At 39.2% G+C, this 18,463-nt stretch overlaps 1 protein-coding gene across 3 annotated transcripts in view; it reads right to left on the bottom strand.

The window, feature by feature from the left end:
- The window catches only part of CDH8 (cadherin 8), a 154,430-nt gene that overhangs the window by 93,705 nt on the left and 42,262 nt on the right, over positions 1-18,463 (bottom strand). For all 3 annotated transcript variants that reach the window (XM_027663736.1, XM_027663734.1, XM_027663735.1), the window contains one exon: positions 2,935-3,229. In XM_027663736.1, coding sequence (XP_027519537.1) covers positions 2,935-3,229 — 295 coding nt within the window. The remainder of the gene's footprint in view (positions 1-2,934; positions 3,230-18,463) is intronic.

Below are 18,463 nucleotides of genomic sequence, written 5' to 3'. Positions count from 1 at the left end.
AGTGCTGTATATATATATAGCATATGAGTTCCTCTTGTGTTTCAGAGCAGAATTGATATACGCATTTTGAGGAAAGAAAAGGTTTAGGAGAACTTTGTTTTATCCTGAATAAGAGCACTGCCTGTGTGGTACAAATGCCAAGGCTGCAGTTGGCAGTGGGTGGAGATCTCTTTAAGGTGAACTAAGTGGATAATGGAAGAGAAATACTCCTGGTGGGGGAAAAAATAATAAAAATTCCTTGAACTCTGAAAGGAAACAGTTTTCTTATAAACATCATGAAGGAGTTAAGTAATTTTAAGAGGACTAAAACAACTTCAAGAAAGTTAAAATAATTTAGGGAGAATCATTTAGTACAGCTCTTGGTGTTGCTACCTGTGGGTCAAGAGAGGAAAGAAGAATGAAATAGTAACAGCAACAGTAACACTCTCATCTTCCACTTCCCAGCCTTGAAATTTGGTTCCATCAGAGAATAAGACACTGCCTGTACTGCACAGATTTTACAGCTATTCGTGACCCATGTAATGCAACAGGAAACATTCTCTGAGTTCTGAAGCAACAGCAGAGAATTAGGTTTCATTTCTCAACAAAAGAGTAGGAGTGTATGTTTGTGCTTCTTTAGAGAAACAGCTTGAAAGCATTCACAGTTAGGAATGTCACATAAAACACATGGAAGGTCTAGGGATCATAAGGGATAAATGAGCAAAACTTGCATAGTTACAGTAATAAACCTCAGACCTCTCAGATAATCTATTGCAAATTTCTACCCCTATTTGTGTTGTTAGAACAAACTTGCTGTTGGACAAAACTCTGCCATACAGCCTAAGAATACATAAAAATGTGGAACCAAGTGATTTCAGAGGCAGTTCAATGAAGAACTGTTTCTCTTTCCCCCAATATACCAGAGGAACAGGTGAAATATTATCCTCCAGGAGCCAACCTTTTTAGCTATTTATAGCTTTCCCAGATTAAGTTTTATCTTATAATTCATCTCCCATGACCTTTCTTTACATGTTCCCCTCGTCTTTCACCCTAACTTTTTTCTCAATTGTTTCACTTTCCCTCTCTTTTGCTAATGTTTCATCTTTTATTCTTTTACTCTCCTGATCTCATTGTATTTACCACCTTTTAAACCTTTAGTCAAACAACTCCCTAGATTTTTACTCATCTGATCTCCTGACCAATTTCCTGTCAAAGTTTTTGGCTGTTTTTCCCCCTCCTCTTCTTTACAGTGAATACTCCTTGGATGAGGGCCATGTCTTTATTAAAGATTATAAATATTGCTCATATGCACAGATATAAATTATTTTTATAGTAGGCTTTGTGATCATAAACCATCTTTTCTTGTCTGCATATATCTTCATCTTCTTTTCTCCTAGAGTACCATTCATATGAAGAATAATAGCATTCAATTTTCCTTCTTCCTTCTCCCACTTCCTGCTTTTTTTCTTTATTTTCTTTTACTCTACGTTATTTTATTTAATTAAGTCATTTTCTCACCTAGAGCTTGACAAAAATATCTTATGAAAGCAGGGCCATATTATGTTTGTGCTGCTGTATAATTAAAAGTAACTAATCAAATTAAGCCTATGTTTTAGTAAAAGAACTGATGTGCAGGCTTGAAAATTCACATATCAGCTTCAGAACAAGCAATTCAATGCAACCAAGATATGAAAACATGTTAGAGAAGGGTTGATTAAAGACATGAAGGCTCAGGTATCACCATGTAGTCAGCACACCACTCCTGTCATTGAAAATGACTCTGCAGCTCACTGTGCTGGGTGTGAGAGAGGGGACGGGTCTGGCTTCTCACATTCCTCCTCTTTTTAGCTAAATAAGACAGAAGGGTAGTTTTGGAACTTTGTGATAGGGTGCTGCTTTATTTTATAAAGCGCCTTGGCACTCCTTCAGTTACCTTGCTTTGACAGATGTAGACAAATCACTGAAAAGCACATTATCCTCAACCTAACACTAAAATATATTAGAATTTCCCCTGTGCTTCATGGGCAGATTTTGATGTCTTTGCTTATGCTGAATTCTTATATTGCCCTTAAATTGAGTCTTTTGGTTTGATGGGTTTGCTTCCCTTTTTGCTTCAGCAAGAGCTAAAAATCACCTGCCTCAATGTGTGTAGGTGGGGAGTCAGGACCTGGGTACATCAGTATCTACCTCTCTAACTACATACTTATACATTTGCAAACACAGAACAAGGGACAAACCATGCAAAAAAAATTCTAATATATTAATCCACGAGGAAATAGATTCACACTAATCCGACAAAATGAATAAATATAAGTAAAATGTATTAAGAAGATTATGTTCTACTCTTTTCACTTTTCTGCTTTCACACAGTTAATTTCCCTTTTCACCATCTTTTTCCACAGCTTTCTCTGTTTCCCCTTCCATCATCCATGCAAATCCTATGGCTAATTGGTTAAGTCCACTCTGCAGTCTAACCATCAATTCCCAGACACAGCATCTTTCATTTCAGTGTCTTTGCTGATTACAGTTGCACTTAGAGGAAAACAAATAAGTTCGTATCAACACACTGTAAGTGTATGAAAACACACAAACAGATAATTAAACATCAACAAAATATCAATAGGATTAGAGTGTCATGCCAGAGCAAATCTTGATAAATCCTTCTCAACAACAACACTCTCAACTACAGCGTCATAAGGGAAATATAAATTTAGCCCATTAAAGTGTTGTTGGACAAAGACAGACACATTAATACAGCTGTTAGTCATTTGCTTACTACTAAGGGACTCTACTGTTGTGCTGCAGAGGAAAGCTTCGGCCAAGAGGAGATTTGAAAGCATGCAAATTAATGCTAACAACATAATAAATATCTTATTATTCATCAGCAACTCCACGGCGTCCTGGCATGGATTAGATGGGAGCGAGCAGAGGCTGCTGGTGTTCAGACACACCTACCTACGAGAGACATTTCTGGGACCGTGGCGTGGTACGGGCCATCCACAAACTCGGGGGGATTGTCGTTGATGTCCTGGACCTTAATAATGAATTCTGAGGGAGGCTCCAGGGGCTGGTTTGTGTCCCTGTCCACTGCCTGGGCTGTCAGAGTGTACTCAGCCTTCTCCTCACGGTCCAGCCTTTTCATGGCGTGAATGTCTCCGGTCTTGTCGTTGATCACAAAGATTGTTCCAGCTCCATCTCCTGACAGAATATACTTGATTTTGCTGCTGCCAGGGTCCAGGTCCGTGTGTAACTAAAAGGGGAGAAAAGAATTATTTTAGAGACAAAAAACTGTATACCCAGAATTTTTTTTTTTTTAACTTTTTTTTTTTTTTTTACTTTGGGCTAATCATACATTTTGTCAAGCTGTTCCTTTGTACTTCAATCCTGGCACCAGTGATCCATAGCTCAGCTTGAATACACATGGAAAGTAGAGATTTGTATGCATACTAATCAAAAGTGAATGCAATCATAGGCATAATTAGACTTTCTATTTAAAAAGCAGCTGTTATATATATATTTTAAATTCCTGTTCTAAAATGTAAATGCCTTCAGAACCATTATCAGCCAAAATGAACAAGTACAAAATGTCCTTAACCTATTATATCAAAGGGTGAGTGAAGGGTTAACAATAATATATGTTTTAATCAAGCTTCTTATTTTTAGACATTACTTTCAGCTTATTTCCAGGTGACTGAAAATGGTTGAACACTGGCATCTATGGAATGTTGTAACAGGCAGGAATTCAGCACCGTGTCTTAACTCACCTCTTAGCAGAATTTAAAAGATTCTAAGATCTTTATTCTCAAAGTAGGTGATCAAAAGAAAAGAACCCTTACACACATCTTCCCATTCTCATAAAAGCCCCATTAGAAAAAACAATTGCATTTCATTTGTATGTAGTTTTCAAAAAAACAAGGCAGGATTATAATAATCTGAATCAGTATAAGAAAGGTTTTCTTCTTTACTTTGAATTTTTTTAATTCATTAAAAGCCTGGAGACAAAGGACTTCCATTAATTTTTTTTGGTAGGCTCAGAGCCAAGTAATAAATTATCTCCAATAATCTCCAGATTATCTCCAATAATTTTTAAGTTGTGAGGTGAGCATGTCAGTTGGTGGACCATATGTACTAGTGTCAACACATTCAAAATATAGGATAATAACTTAAATATACAGTAATATTGTTTTAAATTCTATTTACTAGTAAGGCTAACACAAACAACATGATCAATAAGAAGCGAATAACATGACATTACAAATGTAATTTACATCTATTATTATTTATCTCTGTCTCAGAAAAGTTATTCTGAAGGAAATACAGCCTGTTTAGGTTGCAACATAACAACCACTAACAGACTTGTTCCTGTTTGCTCATTTTGTCAGACAGCTCAGTAGAAATTGTTGCTGGTTATGCATTTTACTCTTCAGTTGATAGCAGTGGTTGCCAGGGCTGGGCAGCATCATCATTTGATATAAGAACTTGCATTAGGATATTAAAGTAGGTGAGGAAAAAAAAAGCCTTGTAAGAGCAGCTACAGCCAAGGCACAAGGAGAGTCTCATGTCATCCCACCAGTAGCTCTGCAGGTCCTGCAGCAGAGAGCTGGTCACACACTGTTGTATCTGCAGCTCACCCGCTCAGCAACTCGGCTGCTCAAGGCCTCAGAAGACTCGAATCTGGAGTTGCTGCAACGAGCCCAGTGGACAAGAGCAGAAAGGGCTGATCTTCCTGTTGCTCTGGTTTATTGCACTCCCAAAATCCTGGCCACCAGAGCATTCTCTGCTCTGCAGAAACAGCACCACTCCCACCAACTGCACGAGGTGTAACTTCATCCCCCGTGTTTTGCTGGGCAAGGTTTTATCACAGCACCACTGTGTGAACAGCTTTTTAAAAGCACCTGAGCTGTGAATATGTGTGACTGCATCCAGTTCACTCTAACATACATACAGGAACGTTCACAGAGATGTCAAGTGACAGATGAGCCCCTTTTCCAAAAATTCAATCTGTTTTTCTTTTTGCACCTGCTGTCAATTCCTGCTTGAGAACAATCAGCATCATTTACTCAGTTATGGAACTCTCCTGTTGGTTGGTACCACAGTTTTGTCTGTTCAGAAAGTTATTACAACTCTTTTTTGCCTTTAAGATTATTGTCTTTATGACTCTTATGACCCCAGAGCCCGTCAAGATCAATCCAGAATCTGTGTTTTAAACGGATTGTTTATAATTTAAGCATCTGTTTGATCCCTGAATAAATCTATATCCTATTAAAATTGCACATGAAGGTTTTGGCAGGATATTCATGGCTGGATTACAGTGATGTAATATCACAGCATTGTCTGGACAGCCACAGCTCAGCAAAGGTTCACCCAGCTCAGCTCACCCAACCACATACTGAAAGATTGTAATCTGAATTTTTAAGAAGGCACTGGCAGTATAAACTAGATATCTACACAGATATCTGAGAATGCTCGAAGATTCTCCCATTTTCGATTTGCTAGTGAGCAGGAGAGGCTGCCAGTACAATTTCAGGTTTTACCCATAATATCCAACAGCAGTTATGGCTCATAAATCAGTTCTGGTGGATATTAATGCCGAGCTATAAAACCTTTGCAGTGCCACTCAGATACCAATAGTTAAAATGAAAAAAGTTGCCTATGACTACTATTAATTGTTTCCTAAAATATGTTAAATTCTGTTGTATCAAAAGAAAGAATTTGATGTTGCTATTTGAAACACTATAAAATGAAGGGCTAGACATTAAACAGAGGAGAAGAGACAGGAGTATTTTATAATATTGAAGTTGAAATTGAGTGATGAATAGAAGATCAGTATTGTTTACCAGAAGATTTATAGTAGCAAAACTGATAATCCTTTTTTTGTTTTGTTTTTTTTTATAAAACACAAGACATAAATGTGGCATTTACTAAAGTCATATGTATTTTCTATGATGAGCATCCAGACTGACAGATTAAGACAGCTTTTCTAGGTTTTTAAGTTCTTACACATTAATTTCTGAATTTTATAGTAAATGACCTATAGAAGAGTCAGTTTTTCACAATAATTTTATTGTTTAGATTTAGGATTAAATATCACCATCTATTTTAAAAGTAAATCACAGAACTGAAGTTAAATTGTGAGTCAGATAGCACAGTATTTTTTCCCAAGTAATATTTCCTCTCTTCTACCAGACATGAATGATAATTTACTGCAATTGTCAAGCTTCAGCAAGCTATGTTCATGGGCAGGTTAAAGATCATTAAACACATAATTATATAGGGTCGAGGTGAATGATAGAGAGGCATAATGAATATGATAAATGAATATTGGTTTCGGCTGAAAAAGCCTCACAAAATGTAAATATGAAACTGCTTTCCACATCTATAGCTTTATTTGTTACACCTGTGCCTGAAGGCTGACCTCTTCTTTTTCAGAGCAATATTGAGAACGCAACAAGAATTTCTGTTTAAAAAAGAAAACTTCTCTACCAGCCCCTGTGTCCCACTCCTAGACAGCACCCCAAAAAAAGCAGACAAGTGTATTTACTGGAAAACAGCACATTCAAACTCCCTTCCATTATGTGAGATTTGGTTTATCAGACTTCAAAGGAAGTGAAATCTTCTTGCTCCATCACTGCCCTGCCTGTGGGACTGTAAATCCAAACACCTCTCTCCCTCAAAGCAGCAGATGCAACCCCATCACCCAATTCGTGCCTGGATTTATGGTGACAGGAAAGGTTTTGGATCCTCTCCTAGTTTTAATGGTGATGCAGATGCCCTGTATTAATGTCCTACTAATGGCTCCCATGTATCCTCAGCATAATTCATTTGTTTTCCTAAAAAATTAACTTCATTCCAAACAAACCCTCGGACCACAGCAGTTTCTAATCACCATTAATTCCTTTGCTATTCTATCCTATAACACAGATGGTAATCAATGAAGCCAGGATTAACAGTAACAGCACACACAGGGTGTTATTTTCATTAATAACCATCTAAAAGTATTGCCAACACACTATTCAAATCCATAACACATATTTAGAGTCTCCCACGTACATACATGACAAACATGCATCATTACAACCAACACCAGAGGAACTGCAGAGAGGAAAATTATTCAAAGAGCCTCTAGATTCTATAGATGCAAAAGTACCACTCTACAGTAAAACACAAAGCCAGGAGTGTGGTATTGTTATGAAATTTTCCTATTATATAGCTATTTGTTCATTTTATATTTCATTGTTATATTTAAAACAACGTTTTCTTGGCCCAAAACTATGTTTGCAGGCACAGGCTTTGTATGGACAGAGGCTGCAGGAGCTCCAAGAGAGGCTGGTGAAGCTCTTTTGCAGTTCTGAGCAGATTTATGAGTCTCTTCTGCAGATGGAAACTGTCTCACCTGCTCTCAGTGTTACCTGGCAAACCCATGGCAGTCAAAACAACAGGTTGCTCAGCACAACAAATTTCACGTTCAAGCCATGTGTTCACCATCAGGAAAGGACATAATGCACTTGGGGCTGGTCCATCCCCAGGATGAGCACAAAGATGTGGACTGGCCTCTCTAGCAGGATTGGGCACTTCCAGTCCTCTCTGGGTGCAGTGCTGATGCACAACTTGACACAGCCCAGCCAATAACAGATGCATCATCAAAAGAAGGATTTGTAATCCCAATTTCCTAGTATTAGTAAAAAAAAAAGCATAAATATAGAGATAAGTCACATGAAGGGGAGGGGGGAGGAAATCTACATATTACCAAAATGCTCCTGGACATTTTTAATTAAGAAAAGAGAAGGTGGCATTATGTAGTCAAGATTTTATTTGAATTTGTTAGAAAGTAATTAATTCGTTCTCGTGTAATTACAGGGGAATTACCCCATACTTGTTTCAAGGGAAAAGGAATCATCTGCCCTTAAAACTTCATTTTAAAATTTGCATCATCCTTCTCCTTCCTAAATCTGGAATCTTTTTTTAAAGGGTGCATCACTGATTTTCACCTGCTGTTACACAGGTACACACACAACACAGCAGCACTACCCTAATGCTTCAGGTTCTCCTATTTTTTACCTGTGGCTTGCAATAAAATTCCTTGTTTATGAGGCAGACCCCATTTAACGAACTTAGAGATGGAATTTTCAGCTTTTTATGACTCTTTTCTGAAACTGCTGGGTTCCAAGAAGCTCTTGCTCATTCTGTGAAAGTATGGAAGGATTTTAGTGACTTTTACAATCATTTTTATATATATGTCAGTGCTTTCAAAGACTGTAATGCACCTTATTCTTCACGTGTTTCTTTCTGTAAGTGGCTTTGCAGGCTTGTTTTTTTGGGTTTTTTTCCTAAAAATATGAACATCCTTAAGTGTTACAGAAGGTTTTTCTGTGTATTGTTGATGTGCTCTGACACATCATGGACAATGAGCATGTTTATTGTTGACCCAAGGTTTAAAGAATCATTCATAATTAAACTATTATAAACAGATTTGATTCACTTGCACACAACACAGAATTAATAAAGTGAATGTAATTTCAGTTTAATAGAATCTGTCATTCTCTCCACGGATAGGCTGATCCCATCTTTAGTAATGCGAATTATAAGTGCACAATGGGGAAGAGGAGAAATATTCTGCATTATTATTCAGGGTAATGACAAATTAGGGCACAGACTTGATGCACTTGACATAATGTCAGTACTTGGAACACTTTCAGAAAGGAAACAGACATGTCCATGGATGACAAAGGTTCCATTTAAGATCCCAGAATCCTGTAACTTGAAGCCTCTGGAGTAACTGTCAAAAGACATTACTGCTCACACTTCTCAGCTGCACTTTCATAACCACATTCAAAGGGAATTAAAGCAATAATACCCCTAACGCTTTCATTTAAGAGTGTAATCTCTGCTTTTGTCTGCCTCAGTTTCCTACCATGTCATTTGAGTATCTTTGATTCCAGATGGCTTCTTTTATGTTTCTGTTTATTCTTTGCTACTGCTTTTTCATTCTATTTGATTTGCTAATTTTGCCTCTGTTTATATTCATGCTGCAACGGTGCACAAACGGCTTTTCATTGCTTACCTTTTGGTATCATCTCATAGTACACTGGAGTGAACTTTTGTTTGAAAACTGGAGACAAGACTGGGATCTAACACTCTCTTTACTCTGATTATGACCAGCTCATGCAAGAAAATGAATCTTGATCTAAGTCCTTCCTGGTCACAGTGCCATTGGTCCTTTCTGTAGGTATCATGTATCACCTTCCTCCCCAGGCTGAATTAATAGTATTTAATATCTATTTTGGTGTGATGTCTTGGGAGAAAAAGATACAGTTGTACTTGTTTTTACAGATGGGAGGAACAAAGGAAGAGATAAACCTGCATTCAGCCTCACAAAGATTCATATTAGGAAAAACCATCCAGACCATAGGACCACTCGAGCCAGCTTTACACATTTATCTCCTGTTACTATCAATACTGATTTTTAATTTATGTATTACTGGTGTTGTTTCACTGCTGTGTCCATGCCCCCAGATACAAAGTTTTCCCCAACTCTACAATCCCATACATATCTTCCATAGTTGTGATGGCAACAAAGACAAGGAGATTTGTTCCAATCCCACTTCCCTCATCCCGAACCGCCCCCTCGGGTTGATTTTTCCTCTATGCATTTCTTATATACCTTACTGTTCCAGAATCCTTATGTCAAGCCAGATGATAGCTAAAGCTTTCTGTTTTCCTAGTTCTGGCCTTGGCCCTTTCCATTTGGGAATACCATCTGTCTTCCCTTCTGTCCTGAGAACAGCACCACCACACACGACCCGTGTCCCACCGCAGCTTGGACTGCCGCCTTCAGCCCCTGCTCTCCTCAGCTCTTTAACACCCAAGTGTCCTGTGTCAAGTGGCCTCAGATGGCTGGCACCTTTTTGTAGCTGGCTCTCTGCCCAGCTGGGAGTCCATGGAACTATTTCTGAACCCAGACTGCTGTTCCTTTCCCCGTGTTCCAGTAGACACCGCTCCTGTAAGAAGGCCTGGATTTTGTTTTAACCCGATTGCTTCTGACACTTGGAAACACGGGAGGAAGTTGTGCCACACTGCCAAAGAGGAATCCTTTCCCATCTCATTTACTTCTCTATTATTTCATCTGCAGTGCACTGTGGCTCACCACAGGAGATCTGAAAGCTGGGCATAGAGAGCCTCAAAAATTGCATGCAGCTCTAGTCTTGTAAAACATATTCCCTCTTTTGTGTCTTTATGGGGGAAAAAAAGTATCTGTCATCTCCCACTGTTTGGGGTCAAGCACTTACATTAACAATTCCAGTGCTTCAGGCATTATAATTAAGAGTGCCTCCCTCCTGCACTTGTCACTCTTTTCCCAACTCAGTGAAAGAGCAGCAAAGCCATTTCCTCCCTCCTCCTGCTTGTCAGCCTTGGACACAAACTATGCTGTCGTTTCTGCTGTAAGACTGACTGAAGTCTCCAGGAACAACTTCAGGGGACTGTTCCCTTTTGACTGTCAATTCTACTGCCAGCAGAGTCTGACTTGATGCTCCTTCCTCAGTACAGACAAAAAAGATGGGGATGGTTGTAAAAAGCCATAAGCCATAGGCATTTCCCATTCAATGAACTAGCCAGTAGTCCAGCACTTCCTGCACCTTAAATCCTACCCTGTTGTTCCTTCAATCATCATCGTCTTATTCACCATGGCCTGAGCTTTCCTTCCGTGTTGTTTGGGTTTTATTTTTCCTTTCCTCTTTAAAAGCTTATTATAACTTGCTAGGCTTCATTCTCAGGCCCAGAGTACACTGCACTTGAGTGCTAAGACCTCTTTGTGTTGTTCAAATGATTTTCTCAAGTGAATGTCAAAGCAATATCTTAGAATACATACTCTTAGGATTGCAGAAGAGGAATAAAAAAGTTAATCACTACCTACCCACAGCAGTAATTTGAAGGCTGCTTACAAAATCTGTCAAACTAGACAAGCTGCAGTCTAGATCAGCCAAGGCACAAAAAGTACAATAGGTCAGAGTGGTCAAAGGTGAGAAGATATTTCTATTTATTTAAGCATATTTAAGTTGTCCTGATTTTACAATCCTTCAAGGCTCTGCTTTCAGCTGCTTTCACCAGCCTGGCTTCTTTTCATATTTTGCTCAAAATGATTACGAGGGTCCCAGTAATAATATATTTAAGCTGTCTTCCTGCTTAATAAAAGAATTTTAAATTCATGCAGAATGCCTTCTGTTAATAATATTTAATAAAACTGGCCTGAAAGCATTAAAACACCTTTTTTTTTTGTAGGTAATTTTTCAAATTTAAGATTACTGCTTATCATCCTTCAGTGTCTAACATAAGGAAGTAAGTACTGTCTAAAACCACATAATGTGTAAAGCTGGCAGTGCAAATAGAAAGCTCTTCTCTAGCAATTGGCTGTCAAACACAGCTACAGTGCAGAAATATAAACATCAGCTATGCAGCCAGCTCGAGCTAAAATTGAAAACTGTTGAGAAGGTAACAGTGAAATAAAGAGAGCTGAAAAATTAAATTGTGGGTACTTACATATTGCTTCTCTTATAAACTATCTGCTTACAGGTGACAATGTAACTTATTTGCAGTGCATTTCCACTAACCTGTGAACTGGGCACACGGGTGCAGTATAAGTTTTTTCATACTTGAAATATTTTTCAAATTACTTAGAATGTGAAAATAAACAGAGCCAGGAAATGCTACAAAACAAATTCCTTATGAGATGTCAAACAAAACATTAGTTCTTCAGAGTTGCTACGTTTGCAATTACATTGTAACATCAGTGTCATACATCAGAATAAACAGATGTAACATGAGGATAATTTGATTATTTTTCCCTCTCCTCTTGCAGTTAGATGTTTATTAGGGATAACTCATGAAGAATTGTAAGTTATTCGGAACCTGGTTGAAACTAGTTATTATGATTTCATGCAGTTTCACAAGAAGTTATTTGCTTCATCACTTCTGTGGTTTTCAAAGCCTCCTAATGTAATTTTCCATGCATTTCCACTAAGTCATGCATTCCTGTGAATTTCTTAGAAACTCACTTGCAAAGGTTATGTCTCTCATAATGCGATCAATTTGCAATACCATTAAATTTGAAATATTTTTTAAACCACTAGAGATAGATCACAGCTCCTGCCCTTGTAAATGCTTTTCTGGAAGAACTGAATGGGGAGAGGAGACATAAACCATTACACATCACCAATATTAAATATGCAGGGATAAACAACTGTGCCCACTCCAGCAGGGTTTGATATCTAGTAATTTATTATCCCTGCTTCTCCAGCAACTTGTATTGAGTTCCCTTCCCAGTGCACATGGAGACTAAAGTCTCAGGGACCGTTATCACTTTTCTTCTGGCACATCAAATAATCTGATCCATGTCCAAGGAAGCAAAAATAGCAGTGCTATGACTGTAAGTGTGGGCACTGTTTGGAGTATTTATGTCATTTGCTGTAGACACTTAACCTACCCATCATTCAAAACATCCAAAATTTGGGGTCGGTGTCCCATCAAAACAGAAACTCTGGCTCAGCATGAATGCAGCCAAGTTGTACACAAATCAGTATCCCAAGAGCTGTAAGTGTGGAACATATGTCAATCTCAAACCAGCCACAATCCATATAGACTTAGCAATGATTTAGTCTAGTCCTTTATCCAAATTGTCTGAGCTCATGGAGAAGACTTCTGTGGGAGGCTGCAGGAGACATCTGTACTAATTTAATGATTGTTGAATCACTGTCGGTTTTCTCTACCCACACAAGCTGGGTAGAGCTCCTATCACTCTGTGAGCACAGAACAGCCAAAACCCCAGATGGTCCTGTCCCCATTCAGCTGTTCCTTGCCTTTCTCTAATGTTCTTTTCAGAAAGAACAGGTGACCAGCTATCCAGCATTCATATCTTTTGGGGCTCCAAGTAGCAGGATACACAAGACTAAAGGTAAGAGGCAAAGAATCACAGAATCACAGAATGGTTTATGTTGGGAGAGACCTTAATGACTGATCATCTCGTTCCACCCCCTGCCATGGGCAGGGACACCTTCCACTAGCCCAGGTTGCTCCAAGCCCCGTCCAGCCTGGTCTTGGAAACTTCCAGGGATCCAGGGGCAGCCACAGCTTCTCTGGGCAACCTGTGCCAGGGCCTCCCCACCCTCACAGGGAACAATTTTTTCCCACTATCCCATCTAACCCTGCCCTCTGGCATTTTGAAGCCATTGCCCCTTGTCCTGTCCCTCCAGGCCCTTGTCAAGAGTCTCTCTCCATCTTTCCTCTTGGCCTCTTCAGACACTGGAAGGCCACAATTAGGTCAGTCCAAAGCTTCTCCTCTCCAGGCTGAACAATCCCAACTCTCCCAGCCTTTCCTCCCAGCAGAGCTGCTCCATCCCTCTGATCCTCTTGCTGCCTCCTCTGGACTCACTCCAGCAGCTCCATGTCCCTCTCCTGCTGTTCCCCAGGGCTGGAGGCAGCACTCCAGATACATAATGATTTCTCAGGACCTCTTTTCAAGTGGCACATGCACCCCTCCTTCAAAGAACTGATCATTAGATTGTCCACTTGAGAACATAAAGACCATAAAAGGAACAACAGAGGAGGAAAACAACTGTGTGAGAGGGAACTTTGAAGCTTTCCAAGGACTCTGCTGGGGTTTCTCTAATAAAATGAGTGTTCAGGGGAAAAAAGTAAATAACTCACCTTTAAAAAGATGAAAAAGTGGTAGAATATTGCAAAGTTGAGTTTTTAAATGTTCCAAATCATACCCTAGATACTAGAATGAAACAAAATCTGAGTATCTCATCTACATTCCTGCTATTTCTGCTGGAGTCCCTGAAAGAACCCCACTGCGAGTACCAAATGGCAGCTGGGCAGTGACAATAGCAGAGTCAGTACTCACCTGTAAATAATGGTTATTAATTACCTGCATTACAATAACACAGAGAGGTCCTTGTTGACACAAGGACTCTGTTATATTACGTGCTACAGCCTTCCCTGAGTTTACTTCACTCCCCTCTGCTCATGGGGAAATGGCAAATGGTGGGGTTTCCCCTTCCTCTTTTCTGAACGAGAGACAGGGAAGAATGAACCCAGAATGGAGAATTTTAGAAATGAGTTTCTAAGGCATTGGTTAATTTCTGTAATTACCACCTATGGATTCAGTAAGAGCCAAACTCATGGTAAAAATGAGGCTGAATTCCTTCATACATTTCTAATCCTAGGATGATTTTTTTAAAATGTGTATGGTTTTAGGACCTGATATAAACCCCAGGAACTCAGTAGGGGTCTATGTCTCAAATTTGAAAGGACACTGGACAAAACTCTAAAGACTTGTAAAGGAGGGTACAGAACCAAAGATAACCCCTCAAAAAAAAACCCCACAATAAACATCCAGTTTTGAATTCATCTTATGACTCCACAATTTATAGTCCAATTAAATTCAGAATTTAACACTAATCTGCAAGTTTATTTTTTATACTTTTTTTGATAGCTAATAGATCAATTGTAACTGACTTCCATAATGAGATTAACAATTATCTGACTGTGAGATAATCAAGTGTTGAAAATAGCAAGACCCTGAAGTAAAGCAAAATATTTGAGATTATTTATCGAGCCTGTAAAGCTGCCTTTTCACATTTACTCAGGATATAGGAGATGGAATATTTTGTTTGCCTATGGAGACGGGATTATTGGGTATGTAAATGGACATTGATGGCAAAGTTAACTGAAAAGATAATCTGCTGCATGAAGTCCTTCAACAAAATATCAGCAGCATAAACGCACTGTTAATCAGTCCTGTTGTGAATATTCTGACACAAAAATTGATAAAATTAAGAAAGATATCTTGGCTCACCAAGTGTTAACTCTTTTTTGAGACAAATTGGAATCGTGGCCTGTCAGAAACCACGATTCAACCAAACTCTTTTTCCACCCATACTAAAAATGCAAAGCCATTTTAAATGTCTCCCCACTGGTTTCTGAGCTTGTGTGTGTTTGTCAGCTGGGCCACAGGTCCCTGTCTCAGCTGTGCCAACTCCACTGTAGCTGCTGCTCTAAGAAAAAGGCAGAAGCCCCCAGGATGAGGATGCTTGGAGCCATAATTCCCTCCAGTCTGGTGCATAACTGCTCCTGATTCCACAGATCAGTGTTAGCAAGGTGGCTGAGCAGAGAAACCCCATGGGTTCTGCAGGCTCCTTTGCTTTCCTGAATGTGCTATGACACAGTGGTAGAACAGGCTCAAACATTATTTTTTAAGAAAAAAAAATAATTAGCCTGAATGAAACCCTGCCCTTCTAACCAGCACAAAACCCAAGAGGAAACACACAGAAATTCTGTGGGACTGCAACACTGACAGTTCCTATAATAGGAGAGAAACACATAAGAAAAGCAGAGCTCCTGAGTGAGTTATACATTCTGCTCTGGTTTCATATATTATTGATATGCAGGTTTAACAAACAGGTCCAAGCCTGTGAAAGAATCCAGAAAAGACTGAAAAATTCTTAGGTTTGTCAGTTGTTGCCTGAACAGTCCCTTGTTGATGGGTCACGTTCTTGGAGCTTGTAGAATGCGTAAGTATTGAGAGAAATCAGTTTAAAGATTCATTGCAAATAGATCTCTGAATACCTTGGAGTTTTTCCAGCTCTCCTGTAACTTTAAGCCTTGGATGTCGTTTTCCAGTTTGGTCACTCTCTACTCAGCCCAGTTCTAAGAGTTTAGATGAATATGACCTTAACTCCAACCATTCTCTAGACCTGGACAGAATGTGTATTTATTTCTAAGGCAGAATGGCAGATTGCAGTGGAGTTGTATTATATACTCTCTACTTACTCCTCAGCCTTTAAAAAATAACTTTAATATGAGTTAAATAGTTACAAGTCTGACATCTGTCCTTTAACAATAAAAAGGAATGAGGTTATGCAGATTAGGTGATGGATAACAGAGAAAAATGTAAAAAGCCTCCAGCTAAAATATGCTATATTGTCACAAGAAAAAAATAATCCTCATATCTCAGCTTTCTTCTGCCTGCTGAGATGTAGTTCCAAAGGGACACCGGGGGTGAAACTCAAAGCCCAAATATCAGCCAGTTTGGAGGATGAAAATGCCTAAGAAATAGAAATATCTAGAGTAAATAAATGGGAAAGCAGGAAGAAACAAAAGAAAATAAATACCAAGCATATGGCTCCTAAAACACACGGAGAAAAAAGTTACATTAATGTTAGGCAATTTAAATATTGCCATGGAAAATGAAGCTGAGAATATTTAACTTCCAGATGCCAGTTTATTGACTACAACATGGTCAGGGCTTTTTTGTTGCTGTTGTTGTTGTAAAAGCCTAACAATCCACAGTCCAAGGCAAAGAGGAAAAACCCCCCCAGATCCAGGAATGCCTGTGATAATATTCACTTCGAGGCTTACCTGGAGAGTTTTACATTTGGTAAGTACTTTTTCTTTCCTTTTCCTGCTCTTGTCTACAAGGGATTGGACAATAACTGATTTTTTAAGCTTGTGGAGAAACACTGGAGAAACAATCTCTCACCACCAAAGGGATGGGCGAGTTGCTTGATGGGAAGAAGCTTTTCCAAGAAATCTTTATAAGAAGAAATTAGAATAGCAGCTGGTTAAAATCAAGGAGAATACAAAGAATTACATTCTGTAAGGTGAGTCACAAGTTGTTTGCAAAGATAACATGGATTTCAAAAGCTTCTCTGACTGCAGAAGACAGAGAAAGGAATGGATATGGAGATTCTGAGTTTTTTTTTTTTTTTTTCGGGAAAAATACCTGATTTGGATCACGTTATATTCAAGAGTGACTGTATTTTTTTGCTAAGAATGTTCCCAAACTTTATTTATTCTGCCTTGAATCTTACTGCCAAGCTCATTCCTTCTCCCTCCCTCTGGCTAAAGCTCTCTTCTGGCCTGATTCTCATCTAGAAGTGACACTTTATATTGATAGCCCAAGCACAGATACTCATCAGTAAACCGGCCCTGTCACCCAGCCCGGGGTGCAGAGCCCTGAGTGACCACACATCCTGAACACCAGCAAGTCACCTGGAGCTTTCCATGAGCCACAAAACCCCTCGTGTTTGCCTTCCTGCAATCAGGTAACGTTCCCATCACCTGGATGTGAACAGAGGGACATCAGGGACATCCCTGCACAGGCTGAAGGTGTCACCACAGTAACCGAGGGAGCAGCACCACAGCCCTGAGAGCAAAGATGACACTGTCTCCCCGTTCTGCTGCTGGTGAAACACAAATAGAGGCTCAATATTCAGGACAAACTGAGTAGTTACAAATCCTAAGGATCACCACGAAGCCTCCCTCAAAATACCGGCCTTACCCTTGGAGCTGCATATATTTTTTCGCTTGTGATTCTTTTTCTTTTCGGACAAGGATAATAACTCAGTGACACTCATCACAGAATCACAAAATTACAGAATCAACCAGGCTGGGAAAGACCTCTGAGACCATCGAGTCCAACCTGTGACCCAATCCCACCTTGTCACCCAGCCCATGGCACTGATGCCACATCCAGTCTGTCCTTAAACACCTCCAGGGACAGGGACTCCACCCCTTCCCTGGGCAGCCCTTTCCAATGCCTGATCACTCTCTCTGGAAAGAACTTCTTCCCAATGTCCAACCTATGAGAGGGGAGCTCAAGGCTGTGCCCTCCTGTCCTACTGCTGGTTCCTGGGAGCAGAGCCTGACCCGCCCCAGCTCCCCCCTCCTGTCAGGGAGTTGGAGAGAGTCTCTCACTTCAACCATTCAGCTGAATATTATTGGAAAGTTGATTTAGGAAACAAATAGTTTGGGAAAGGACCAAGGCAGTATTTTTTCTGAACGTTTCCTGACCGGAACACTTCACTGTTATTTTTTTATTCAACAAATTTTATACCTGTATATGCATTAATTTCACTCTTTTGAAGTATTTATCTTTCTAAAATGTAAATAAAATGTTTCCTTTTAAATTAATTTCATTTGTTATCATATAAGGGGGTTTTTTTCCATCTAATTAAAATACCATGCCTAGCCCAAAACATTTTTGGATATTCCAAAACAAAAGTGACACAAAAGTATCTTTTCTCCCCAACACTTCAACTGTGTATGAAACGAAAATCTGTTCCTCATCTCAGAAGCAGCACTCGAGCTCTAGGAGAATTAAATTCTTATTTGCTTTAAAAGCAAAACCATTCCTACTGCCTACACAAATCCTGCAATTAAACCTTTACTTCCAACAAAAATAAAGCAATTTCATTCCCTTTGTTTATCATAATTTCATTATTTTCCTTATTAGAACCAGCTTTATTTTAATGTTTTGGTCTTTTCACATGATGACTCACTCTGTAGATATTAGAGCAGCTTTCTGCCCTGCCTTTACTTTTACACTGTCACAAACACAATTAAAACACATTTGCTGTGATTATATTTCAGCACATACAGATCAACATATATTTTGCTCTTAGGTAGAGAGTCCCTATTGTTCATGTAA

Source organism: Corapipo altera, unplaced genomic scaffold, assembly GCF_003945725.1.
Source record: "Corapipo altera isolate COAL_440 unplaced genomic scaffold, ASM394572v1 140b, whole genome shotgun sequence".
Classification (NCBI taxonomy): domain Eukaryota; kingdom Metazoa; phylum Chordata; class Aves; order Passeriformes; family Pipridae; genus Corapipo; species Corapipo altera.
This window is presented reverse-complemented; position numbering and strand designations above follow the sequence as displayed.